This window comes from Danio rerio, chromosome 21 (assembly GCF_049306965.1).
Source record: "Danio rerio strain Tuebingen ecotype United States chromosome 21, GRCz12tu, whole genome shotgun sequence".
Classification (NCBI taxonomy): Eukaryota; Metazoa; Chordata; class Actinopteri; order Cypriniformes; family Danionidae; genus Danio; species Danio rerio.
This window is the reverse complement of record NC_133196.1, coordinates 12,252,561-12,264,591: the sequence shown is the minus strand read 5'-3', so window position 1 is coordinate 12,264,591 and position 12,031 is coordinate 12,252,561. Positions and strand designations below refer to the sequence as shown.

General features: G+C 32.8%; 1 protein-coding gene and 1 long non-coding RNA gene across 49 annotated transcripts in view; one reads left to right on the top strand and one right to left on the bottom strand.

Moving 5' to 3' along the window:
* Window positions 1-10,167, top strand: part of nedd4l (NEDD4 like E3 ubiquitin protein ligase) — a 166,227-nt gene extending 156,060 nt beyond the window's left edge. For all 48 annotated transcript variants that reach the window (XM_073935866.1, XM_073935865.1, XM_073935858.1 and 45 more), the window contains 4 exons: window positions 965-1,072; window positions 3,340-3,436; window positions 4,451-4,523; window positions 7,261-10,167. In XM_073935866.1, coding sequence (XP_073791967.1) covers window positions 965-1,072; window positions 3,340-3,436; window positions 4,451-4,523; window positions 7,261-7,363 — 381 coding nt within the window. In that variant the 3' untranslated portion in view covers window positions 7,364-10,167. The remainder of the gene's footprint in view (window positions 1-964; window positions 1,073-3,339; window positions 3,437-4,450; window positions 4,524-7,260) is intronic.
* The window catches only part of LOC141379988 (uncharacterized), a 33,587-nt gene that overhangs the window by 15,343 nt on the left and 6,213 nt on the right, over window positions 1-12,031 (bottom strand). The window lies entirely within an intron of this gene.

The window sequence follows — 12,031 nt, the reverse complement described above, 5'->3', positions numbered from 1 at the left end:
GGTTTTTTCTGTTGTTTATGTGTGTCTGTGTTTTTTAATGATTTTTTTTTTTTTTTTTTTTTATTGGGGCTTTGTGTTTTGGGCTTTATTTTCATTTTTTTAATGGTCAGACTGCCAGCATGTGTAAGCTCTTTAGTTATGTAGTAGTTTTAAAACCAAATTCACAAGAAGGGCATAACATTTGTACAGCACATTATTATTATTATTCATATTATTATTAGATTTGCTTGCCATCAATAGTTGAATGTTACAACTTCTGCGAATGGGGTGAATGTGCTAGCTCAAATTTAGGTATAGAAACACAAATTCATAAAGACTATTTAGTTTCTGTTCATTACTTTCCTAATGCATGACAATATAATATTTACTTTTAAGTTATTGACCGATTATTAAAATTTCTAAAAAAATAATTATAATATACAGTGCTCAGCTTTTATAAGTACACCCCCCACAAATCTCTCATTTAAAATAATATTATCTATAAGATGATTTACAATATTATATTTGTGCATATATATTATTCAGTCTAATACCAAATCTGGAGCTAATCTAACAAAATAACCTACGTTAAGGGTTAAAAAAGTAGCTCAAATTTGTATGTGAGGGAAAAATATTAAATAACATTTTAAAAAATAGCAAAAACCAAAAGAAACTAAAAATATATATAAACCTTTGTCGGAATGTGGGTTGTAATTTTGTTTTGTAATATTTTGCATGAATGTTCGGTGACTAAAATTATATTTTAATAAATATATCTGTTTAATAAATCTGTTTTGTTTAAATGCACCAAAATATATTACCCATATTCCCAAAAAATGGATACAAATATTAATTTTCAAAATGGGGTGTACTCATTTATGCTGAGCACTGTACATTCAGCATGGATGTAGGGAATATAGGGTGATCTAGAGGATGATGAGTGTAAAGTTAATATTAATGTGTGTAATATTGTCTGTTTCTCCAGCTGTTGATGTGTGGTCTGGGAGATGTGGATGTCAATGACTGGAGGCAACACACTGTCTATAAGAACGGCTACTGTCCAAATCACCCCGTCATCCAGTGGTTCTGGAAGGCAAGTACAAGCGTTAAAAATCTGTGTGTTTTGTATGCATCATAAGTTTAGACGCAATCATTCTGTATTAGTATGGTATTACGCATTTATAAAGAGACAGTTCACCCCAAAATAAATAATGTCACTGTTGACACCCTATAAATCGTTATAAACCTGTTTGAATTTCTTCTGAAAGACCCAAAAGAAGATATTTTTGGAAACTGGTAACCATTTACTTACATAGAAGGACTAAATATATTATCAGTCAATGGTTACAGGTTTCCAGCTTTCTTCAGAATATCTTTGGTTGTGTTTGACAGTAGAAAGAAACTGAATGGTTAAAAGGCAATGGTGAGGAAAATATAACAGAATTTTCATTTTTAGTAAACTCGCAAATTTTAGTTTTGTTCCTTCATTTTCTGATTTTTATGATTTATTTTATGCATCACAAACTGAAATGCATTGAGGATTACAAAAAATGTTTTTTTTCCTTAAGATTTGTATATAGCCAAATTCTCTACTTTTAATTTGAGGCATTGGAACATAATCCATTAGGTTTAAAAATGTTACATTTCAATTTTTCTATATTACATAATACATTTATAAACAACCACCAGTTGTTCATAAACAGCCAAAGTGCTTCATAAAGTCTAGATGAACTAAATAAATCATAAAAAAACAGTGTATCGTATTGAAAAACTCAACTCGTGAGACGTGATCTCAATCAAATGTATTCCAACTTATGCATGCGTGCGTGCGTGTGTGTGACCTCCAGCCCAGTGCACTGATCAAAGTCTGTTTGATGTGAGGCTCATCCAGTGTTTGCTGTGATGAAAGAGGCATTAGCAACTCCTTATCAGCGTCTGAAGCCTGAGCTGCTCTTTCCACATATATATATATATATATATATATATATATATATATATATATATATATATATATGCACATTTATATATGCAAAACATAAAACAGGATCTTTAAATCACACTCAATGTAGATCTTTTCTTAACATAAGATAGGTGTTGATCCAAAATTCCAACAAAATCTAACTTTTTCCAATCTTATCTTCATGAATTCAAGTCCTCTCTAATTAAAAATAGGGCATAAAAGTAGCAAAAATGATTCAGCGTTTTTTTTTTTTTTTTTTTCCTGAATTTTAGTTCACACTACTTGTTTGCGCTCCTGAATTGCTAGAATGTTCCACAATTTGAAATATTTAGGATTTGACACTTTTCTCCATATACACTACCTAACAAAAGTTAATCCCAGTTGTAAGAGCAACAAATACCTTCTAGTTGATCCCTTGGAAAAGTAGCAGAAGGTCGATTTTTCTGATGAATCACAAATACTGCAGAAGACCTATTGGAGCCTGCATGGACCTAAGATTCTCACAGTTTGGTGAAAGTTTGGTGAAGGAAAATTCATGGTTTGGGATTACATTCAGTGTTGGGGCATGTGAGATATCTGCAGAGTGGATGGCAACATTAACAGCCTGAGGTATCAAGACATTTGTGCTGCCATTACATTACAAACCACAGGAGAGGGCAAATTCTTCAGCAGGATAGCGCTGCTCCTCATATTTCAGCCTCCACATCAAAGTTCCTGAAAGAAAAAAGGTTAAGATGCTCCAGGATTGGCCAGCCCAGTCACCAGACATGAACATTACTGAGCATGTCTGGGGTAAGATGGAGGCATTGAAGATGATTCCAAAGAATCTTTATGAACTCTGGGAGTCCTGCAAGAACACTTTTGTCATTCCAGATGACTTTATTAATAAGTGATTTGAGTCATTGCAGAGATGTATGGATGCAGCCGTCCAAGCTCATGGGAGTCATACACAATATTAACACTAATACTAGAGGCCTATGTCTTTAATAGAAGCCACTTCTAATACCAAATGATCAACTACAAGTCAAGTTATTGTTTTTTGTTCCAAAAACTTGGGTAGGCGACAAGACATTTGTCAAGTAATATATATGTTAAGCTGCAATCTACATGGTAAAAGTGCTATAGAAGTAATAAATACATTTTACAATAGAATATGAAGGTTTTTATATTGACACTCGAGAATGTTTATCTAAATGCAGTGCATGTGTATTGTGGCTGTTTTGAGTACATTAAGTAGAAAGCTTTATGTCAATGATTTTTTTTATTGATGGTTATTTAAACGTGAATCTACTGTATGTATTTCTTCAAAAGTTCCAACACTGTTTTGTCTATGTAATAATTTTAAGCTCATTGACTGCTAGTTAGTGGTATAACTGTATTTCTCTTATGGTCTCCATTAGGCTGTGTTGTTAATGGATGCAGAAAAGCGCATCAGGCTTCTACAGTTTGTCACTGGAACATCCAGAGTGCCAATGAACGGCTTTGCTGAACTCTACGGTAAAACTCTACATACACTGCCACATATATGTATAGTAGATATGCCCTGGCTAATATGTCATATATTCCAGTTATTTTCAAACATCAAAAATGTTTTCAGATATTGTCAAAATCTCAATTCATTAATGATGTATGGTTTGTTAAGATACATCTGCTTGAAAATCCGGAATCTGAGGCTTAAAATAAAAGAGAAAATCCCCTTTAAAATTGTCTAAATGAAGTTGATAGCAAAGCATATTACTAACTAAAAATTAAGTTTCAGTATATTTACAATAGGAAATGAACAAAATATCTTCATTTATGGTCCAGGGTCACACCTGTGCTATATTGTTCATTTAAAACCCCCGAAATGTCAATATTGCGACAGAAAGCAAATTGTTAAACATATACTTTGTGGAGTGCCCTATTTTTAATGTTATCAGACAACAGTTTTTATCTGGAAAGACTTTAAATGAAATATTTTAACAGTGATTCCTTTTAAAATTGCACAACTTTTTTATCAAAAGCAAACCTTAAACTGTTTTACATTTTTATCTTTTATATTATTGTTCTTATTATTTGTGTATTTTACCTAATGTATTATTTATTGCTGTTGATGTCTTTTTATTGCAATCATTTTGTATTATTATTTGATAAAAGGTTGTAAATTTGATCTGGTTTTGCCATGAAATAGGCAGAGAAGCTGATATGGCAATAATTCAAATCTCTCTCTCTCTCTCTCTCTCAAATTGTTAATTTATAATATAATAACAGAAAAAAGCTCTATGTATACAAAAAACATGACTAATAAGTATATATCATTTATAACATGCATAAATATGTTCTAGTATATTGTGGAAAACTAAAATGATCATTCAGAAAACATCACTATTAGTACTGCAACTAGAGTCATTTCCCTTGGCAATATCATGAAGACGGTCTGTTTGTAGCATCTTGGTGTTCCCATTTGAGACCTATAGAACAAGTTTGCCCCTTTTCTAATTGGTTCTTGACAAGTCATGTGGTCTATTGCAGGTTCCAATGGGCCGCAGTTGTTTACTATTGAGCAGTGGGGAACTCCTGACAAACTCCCTCGGGCTCACACCTGGTAAGACCTGTAGGGTTTCAACACTTTATTCATGTAAACACATCATTATAGGTTATCTTAAACTCTCTGGGAGATTTTAATGTATTATATAGTATTAAAATAATTGTTTTTATTTGGCGCATTTACAAAGAGAATATTCTACTGTATTTAACAAAAACCTGTTGTGAGTTATCTTTCACTTTGTATTTTTAAAATAAGGTAAAAACTCAAGTTATTAAAAGAGCATTTGTAGTTGAAACAATAGATACTCTATCTTGTCGATATGATTTTAATTTGATCAGAAAAAAGTCAGAAAAAAGTTCAAATTTTTAGAAGTCAGAAAAAGTTCACATTTTTACAAGGTTGCCAGGCTTCTTGAAAGTACTTAAAAGTACTTAAATTTCAGACATATGGATTTAAGGCCTGGGACGTACTTAAAAATAGAGGTCCTTGACAGTGCTTGAATTAAATTTGAAATTAAATTTATTTATGATTTATTCAAGAACTGGACTCAATTGTCAAAAGCAGAATGTAAAAATGACATAAAATGCACATCTTAATGTTTCTGTAACTGCAGATGAATATAACCAGTATTGAATTCAACAAATTTTATTAAAGTTCTTTCAAAATTACTTTTTAAAACGGTTAAAAAATTATTTGCATGTGAATTAAGTGCAGTGAGGACTTTTATGGTGCTACATATGCTCGGATGTGAATTACAAAGGTTCTTGATTTAAAAATAAATGGTGCTTTAAAAGTAATTGAATCTGGTGAAAAAAGTTACATTTTTAGAAGTCAGAAATAAAGTTCACATTTTTAGAAGTCAGAAATAAAGTTCACATTTTTAGAAGTCAGAAATAAAGTTCACATTTTAGAAGTCAGAAATAAAGTTCCCATTTTTAGAAGTCAGAAATAAAGTTCACATTTTTAGAAGTCAGAAATAAAGTTCACATTTTAGAAGTCAGAAATAAAGTTCACATTTTAGAAGTCAGAAATAAAGTTCACATTTTAGAAGTCAGAAATAAAGTTCACATTTTAGAAGTCAGAAATAAAGTTCACATTTTTAGAAGTCAGAAATAAAGTTCACATTTTTAGAAGTCAGGAAAAAAAAATATTTTAGAAGTCAGGAAATAGCCAAAAGTTTTTGAAAAAGTGAACATTTTTAAAAGTCAGAAAAAAATTCACATTAAGAGGTCAGAAAAAGTCAAAAGATAAGTTAAAATTTTTAAGTCAGAAAAAAACATTCGGTAACACTTTATTTTGTGTTACTGCTCCTTCAACAGATATTAACTGACTATAAGAAACTTTGCATGTACATGTCAACCTAGGCTAACCCTAACCCCAACTTAACAGTCTACTTATAATTTAATGAGAATTAGTTGGCATGTATGCAATGTAACTTAATTCATTAAATGAACCATCAAAATAAAGTGTAATGCCTAGTTCAGACTGCGTGATTTTAGCCCCGATTTTGGCTCGCCGACAGGTTTTGAGAAATCGCCGACAAATGCCTGAAATCACAGGCAAATCGCTGCTCGTGCACGTGAGTGACAATCACACAGTATGAACTTTCAAAGACGCGATCTGAGAGAATCGCAGATGAGTCGCCGATGCCTGTGAGATATTTGGCATGCTAAATATCTGGAGCTGTCGGCGATTCAAATCATGCCGTGTGAATTGAGTTTTGACTGAAAATAACATCAGCCATCGCCTACAGCCAATGAGAGAGCAGCATTCACTTGTGTGTGTGTGTGTGTATACCTGCTGAAGGCTAGCGGGAGGCTGGGGGAGAAGTTAAAAGCGCTCTTTTTCGGTTTATTTGGACCCATGAAATGGAGGAAAAACTAGTGGAGGTTTAACAGGACTCAGGAGCAACTGTGTCTGTTTGACGTTTCATACAGAAAGAAATTAGTTTATTGTCAATGTTGAGGAGAAATGGCTAATTCCCTTTAAACCCAGGTGAGCAAACATGTACATGTTCAACCCCATTAAAGGCTTCTTTCTCATTATGTAGTTAATAACAAAAGATATACTACGTGTTTTTGGCTGTGAGACATAGTTTGGATGAAGTTGTCAGCGATTCTTCCTATAGTAAAGTCATACAATGTGAATGTCCCTGTCGCTGATCCATCTTGCAGTGTAAACAAAGCAGCGACGAAAAGCTAGCCCAGATAGTCATGCAGTGTGAAAACATCTGTGACACGACTACTTCGAAAATCATGCAGTCTGAAATTGGCAAAACCAACAGTTCACATTTTTAGAAGTCAGAAAAAATACTTACAAGAAGTCGGAAAGAAAAGTTAAAATTTTAGAAGTCATGAAATAGCCAAGTTTAAAAAAAAAAAAAAAAGTCACATTTTTAGAAGTCAGAATTTTTTTTTTTTTTCATTTTTAGAATCAGAAAGAGTTAAGTCAGAAAAGAAATTCACATTTTTAGATATCAGAAAAAAAAAACATTAGCGTTTTTAGAAGTCAGAAAAAAATATTTGCGTTTTTAGAAGTCAGAAAAAGAGTTAAGTTAGAAAAAAAAGTTTAAAAATTTTACTTTAATACGTTTAATACAAATTTTATAAATCAGAATTGTAAAATATTATATTTTAATTGTTAGATAAAAACCTTTTTTTTCTCACAATATTTCATTACAAATTGTACATACATAATACATTTCGTATTTGTTATTCCATGCTGGCTTTCACAGATTTACTACTGCTAATGCGCTGAATGCGTTTTTGAACAATTCCATTTTCTCCCCATTCAGCTTTAATCGCTTGGACCTCCCAATGTATGAAACGTTTGAAGACCTGCGAGAGAAGCTTCTGATGGCGGTGGAAAACGCTCAAGGCTTTGAGGGCGTCGACTAAAGAACCCCCCTCCCCTGTTTTATACACCTGATCTCCTAATGCAACCGACGAGCAAAGACATGTACAACACACACATATCTAAACTCACATACACACTCTCTCTTTCTCGAGTTGCCATTGTACAGCCAGATTGCAGCAGCCGCAGGTGTGTGTGATGTCAGCAGTATATGCATGTATCTGTCTAGCTGGAACGGCATTAGCTGTCAACCCTGTCAAACAAACAGTCCTGCAGTACGTCAAGATCTTTCCTGACAAAATCACAATCTTTCCTGACATGTTTTATTTTTAAATTCAGCTATGGATTCTAAACTCCAGTATTTGAAGCCCCCAGTGGGTGTGGCCTCAGAATGGGTGTGGCCTTGATCCAGCATTAAAAACCACCCTTTTTTGCATTACGTTCAGCAAAGTGGCAACAACGAACTCTTTTATCAGGTTTAACTAACACCAGATTACCTTAGGAATGACAGCCAGGATGAAGGTCCCAATCCTCATCCTCCCTTATCCCACAAAATACGCCAAGTTTCCTTCCTTCCTTGGTCGAGGATTATTTTTTTATCGTCTTTCGCAATGCCAAGAAGCAAGCAGTTGTTTTTAATAGTTTATTATTCTCGCTGTTATTATAATTATCTTACAGAGTAAACGGATATTTGTACCAACAATGTGGTTTACTATTTTAAACGACAACATTATCAGAAATGCATCAGTGGCCTGGCTATATTCAAAATTCATATCATCGTGGGTAAAAAAACAAAAAAGACAAAAAAAAAAAAAACATGATCGACATGATTATTGTATTGCTATGAAAACTGGCATGCACATGTATCTTGTGTTTCAATATGATTGCGTAGTAATTCTAAAGCTATTCTTCTCAGTTCAGAGCAAAGATCGGCAAAGTGGTTTTGACGGAGAGGGTTTTCTTCAATTGTAAAAGTATTGTTCTTATCTTTATTATGATTATACCTGTTCATAATGCTGTAAATGAGTTTTGTTTCTGGGAAAGAAGCGGTTGGACTCTTTTACTGTACGTGTTTGAAGTATTAAAGAACGACACAGAGTGAAGCTATCTTAAAAAAAGCGCTGTGATTCAACACTGCAAGTCTTGTAGACTTTCAGGTCGTAAACTTTCCTTCTTTCTGTCTTTCTTTCTTTCTTTGTTTCTTTTAACACCACTGTACCTAAAAGGGCACTTTATTGATCACACACTAGGGTCATAACACGTCTATTTGTGAACTTGAATGTGATTATCTTTTTTTTTTTCTTTTATAAGCACTCATTCACCTGGTGCAATATCTATTGTTTATAATCGGCCTGCTGCTAACATATCAGATTACAGCTCGTCCCTACAGCAAATCTGGAGTCACTCTGCTTCAGTATGAACCTGAAGTCATTTTGGTTCTTCAGTGTGAATTTGCAGTCACAATGAATCTAGAATCACTTATTGTTCATCAATGTGAAACTGGAGTCTCTCTGGTTCTTTAGTGTGAATCTAGAATCACTTTTTGTTCATCATTGTGAATCTAGAGCCTCTCTGGTTCTGCAGTGTACATCTCCAGTGACTTTAGTTCATCAGTGTGAATCTGGAGTCTCTTTGAGTCTTCAGTGTGAATCAATCTAGAATCACTTTGGTTCATCAATGTGAATCTGGAGTCTCTCTGGTTCTTTAACCAGGATCTAGAATCACTTTGTTTCATCAACTCAAATCCAGAGTCTTTGTTTTGTGTGTGTGTGTGTGCGTGCGTGCGTGCGTGTGTGTGCGCGTGTGTGTGTGTAAATTTACAATCACTTTGATTTATCATTGTAAATCTGGAGTCTCTGTTCATTTAGTGTGAATCTAGAATCACTTTTTTTTCATCAATGTGAACCTGGAGTCTCTGGTTTTTTAATCAGGATCTAGAATCACTTTGTTTCATCAACTTGAATCCGGAGTCTTTGGTTTTTTTAGTGTGAATCTAGAATCACTTTGGTTCATCATTGTGAATCTGGAGTCTCCAGTTCTTTAGTGTGAATCTAGAATCACATTGGTTCATCGTTGTGAATCTGGAGTCTCCAGTTCTTTAGTGTAAATCTAGAATCACTTTGGGTCATCATTGTGAATCTGGAGTCTTCATTTCTTTAGTGTGAATCTAGAGTCATTCTTTGTTCATCAATGTGAATCGGGAGTCTCTCTGGTTCTTTAATGGGGATCTAGAATCACTTTGGTTCATCAACTCGAATCTAGAGTCTCTAGTTCTTTAGTGTAAATCTATAATCACTTTGGTTCATCAATGTGAATCTGGAGTCTCACAGGTTCTTTATTGTGAATCTGGAGTCTCACAGGTTCTTTATTGTGAATCTAGAATCACTTTGGCTTATCGATGTGAATCCATAGTTGCTCTAGATTCAGAGGGACTTCAGATTCACACTAAAGAACCAGAGTGACTGGTTTTTCAATGCGAATCTAGAGTCACTCTGATTCTACTTTGTGAATCCAGAGTCGCTTTGATTCATCAATGTGAATCAAGATTTGCTCTGGTTTTTCAGTGTGAATTTGGAATCTGTAGGAACAATCTGTAGGACTTAAATCTTTTTTTCGTTTTTCTTTTCCTGACTTTTATCTGTACACCTCCCCACTCACACTTTTCGGGCCGCTGTGGCTCTGTAGGTTTGTGATAATATTATGATTATTGTTATTGTTATAAATTACCCTTCCTCTTTTGTAGAGACAGTTCTTTTTTATTGATGAGGAACATTTACTGTCTGGTTCCTGCTCAACACAAGATCTTGCGATTCGTATAACTTGGTTCAAAATAAACTGATAAATGGTATTTCAGTGTGGTGGTGTTTTACTCAATAGCCTCAATGTCATAAAATGGATGGAATGCAATTAGTGGCTCATTGTATTTTGAATTCTGTAAATTTAACCAAGATTATACATTTCCCCAAAGAACTATTCAAGGTTTGAAGTCTAAAATGACGATTGACATAAACAGTTCTGTCATTTACTGGACTGCCTAAAGCCAACAAAAAAAGCAAACACTTTTTTTTTTGTGTTATATCGTGTGGGTTTTCTTTTTCTTACAAATATACACCGCTACACCATATATTGATTCGACCTGTGTCAAAGTCAGCAGAGCTAACAGAGTGGAATCTGGCAACCATTCAGTCTTTTCAAATCTAGTTCAAGGATTTCAGTTCACTGAATTTTTTATACTTCCTATGCCTAAACATTGCAAGCCAAAAAATACAACAACATATAACTGTACGTTATAAAGACAAAAAAAAAAAACTGTCAGATTGGTAATTTATAAGTAATGTTTCTGATTTGTGGTCATACTATGAGGCTGTTAAATTCTTGTTTCTAATTGGCTGATGAACATTCTACAGTAATTTTCAGATAAATGCACAGCTAATGTAGTTTCAGGTAAGGATTGACTAAATAACAGCTTTGTGCTGTGGCCACTTCGGTGTGCATTATTTTATTATATTGACCATTATTTTATTATTGACCTGTGGTCAATTATTCCTTATAATTGTACAAAAAATGTTTCTTAATTATTTCTGATTTGATACCATAGACGTTGTTTTATAAAGGTATCATTTTAAATTATAATTTGTACAAGTTATAATTAAAATGATAAGTCAATTGAAAAGTAATCATTTATTTCTAAAAGCCAATTATGCTCAAAAGACTGTTATTATTCTTTATTTAAGAAACAATATTTTGAAAAATCATTACAATTGTAAATATTAATATATTTTATATGAAATGATTCTATAAATGATTACATTACTATTATGTGTAGGAACGGGAAGTCTTTGTGTGTGTTGCGTGCATGTGTTATGAAGATGCCAAAATAATGTAAATAAAGTTCTTGTGTATTTCATATAACAAATATTTTACACTAGTAACTTCATGTTATTTACGCTTAATTTTAGTTCTATTGTAAATATTTGTATATGCTGCTATATGTTATGCTGCAGGTTTGAAAATGTTTTTTTTTTTTCGACATTAAAAATTCAATAGAACTTTTTATAAAATTATTCTATAAATGATTATATTACAGTATGTGTAGGAACAGGAAGTCGTGTTTGTTTCTGTGAGAGAGAGATGGAGATGACAAAATAATGTAAATAATTTTTTCGTTTATGTCATGGTAAAATCTAGTAACTGCATGTTAATTACCCATTTTTTTATTAATATGCATTATACATACTCTCAGGTAACACCATACAGTTGTTTCTTAGCATCTTGTTTTTTATGAAGTGGGTTGTTAGCCCAATGCTCAACCCCCAACCTAGAATAATTTTAATTCTATTAAATTGTAAATAATGATTGTTTATGCTGCTATACATTTGTTTTAAAATATATACAATATTATTTCTGATGAATGCAGTAGTTCAGGTTACTTTATTGTTTCTGATTAGACATCATGTTGCGTGCGTGCATGTGTTATGGAAATGCCAATATAATGTAAACAATTAGCTTGTGTATTTCATATAACAAATATTTTATGCTAGTGACTACATGTTAATTATACATTTTTAAAACGAATATGCATTGTCATTTAGTTCTATTGTGAATAATATTTATATGCCACTATGTTGACTTGAGAGTGTTTTTCTTAGAACATTTTTATAAAATTGAACTTTTTATAAAATGATTATAAACATGATTATATTATTTTTATG